The sequence below is a fragment of the Frankliniella occidentalis genome, unplaced genomic scaffold, assembly GCF_000697945.3.
Source record: "Frankliniella occidentalis isolate FOCC.00 unplaced genomic scaffold, Focc_3.1 Scaffold248, whole genome shotgun sequence".
In the NCBI taxonomy this organism is placed as follows: Eukaryota; Metazoa; Arthropoda; class Insecta; order Thysanoptera; family Thripidae; genus Frankliniella; species Frankliniella occidentalis.
In genome coordinates this window covers 65,464-66,697 of record NW_026267374.1, presented here as the reverse complement: position 1 = coordinate 66,697, position 1,234 = coordinate 65,464, and the positions used below count along the sequence as shown (strand labels likewise).

Sequence of the window (1,234 nt, the reverse complement as noted above, 5' to 3'; positions counted from 1 at the left end):
TTACAGAAGATTCTCTTCTCTTTGCAGTCCATCGCGTCTGCTCGTAAAGAGTTGTTTGCTTCCGATAATAAGCACATTTCTGCCATTCCTCCATCTAAGGCGGCTCTTGCAGAAAAGATAAAGCGAGCAGCTTACGTAGCAGGGAATTTGTGGGGCTCGTCAACACTCCTTGAAGGACCTACAGTGTCCCCCGAAGGCTGGGGTTTCACCTTCAGTGATGGCTGGAAGATTGTCTGGACCCAACTGCCAGACGTATGGGAAGGAGTACGGGAGCTGGACAGATGTGGGTGTAGCACTCAATGTGGAACTTTCCGATGCTGTTGTCGGCGCCTTGGACTCCCCTGCACTCCAGCCTGCAAGAAATGCAAAGGCAATTGCGACAACAAACCGTGAGTCAATGCAATCCTGCCATAAAGTCAAAAACATAAAAAATTAAGACAAACCAAAATTAGTAAACCATTGCCTTATTTTCAGAAAAACTACTCACCAGACCGAGGATGATGATGTCTTGGGTGATGATTAGACTTACATGATGATACTTACATATACATTTTACGTATTCGGAACTTTTATAGTCAAGACAAATATATTCAAATAACATTTAAGGTCGGGGTCTCTTTCCAAAGCCCCCAAACCACAACTAAATATTGCAGCACGAAACTTTTAATACTACATGTTTGGTCTCACTAATCTCGAATCGACCCCTGAATCACGCCTGAAGCTCTGTTGGCAAGACGACTCTCTGATGGGGTACTTTTCTCACGGTGCGTAGCGGTACCTCATGCGTCAGGCACCGTGAGAAAAGTACTCCAGCATCATTTTAAACATCCTAAACGCATAGTTCACCCTCGCATTGCCAGAATCGATACCCATCATGCCAAATTCGTAAAAAAAAAAAACGCATTTTGGCCCAAAATTTCAGAAAAATTCGTGTTAAATCTTGTACAGAATGATCAAATATCCGTCGGAACAATTTTATTTTGCCATTTTCGAGTTCGGCGAGTCTGATTTAGCCGGAATCGACACTTTGATCACGTCTGTAGCTCAAAATTCGCAAGACCGGTATTATGGGGTACCTTTCTCACGGTACCCAATGGTACCCAATGGGTCAGACAGCGTGAGATAAGTACCCAGGCGTCATTTTTATCATTCCTACCGGTTTTTAGGCCTTCAAAACCCAAGAATCGATACCCATCATGCCGAGAACCGTTAAAAGTCATTTAGGCCCCAAATT

General features: G+C 43.9%; 1 protein-coding gene across 1 annotated transcript in view; it reads left to right on the top strand.

The window, feature by feature from the left end:
- LOC113213969 (uncharacterized) overlaps positions 1-820 on the top strand; it is a 15,378-nt gene extending 14,558 nt beyond the window's left edge. Inside the window, exons 8-9 of the mRNA XM_052273122.1 lie at positions 28-389; positions 475-820. Coding sequence (XP_052129082.1) covers positions 28-389; positions 475-523 — 411 coding nt within the window. The 3' untranslated portion in view covers positions 524-820. The remainder of the gene's footprint in view (positions 1-27; positions 390-474) is intronic.
- The last annotated feature ends 414 nt before the right edge of the window (positions 821-1,234 follow it).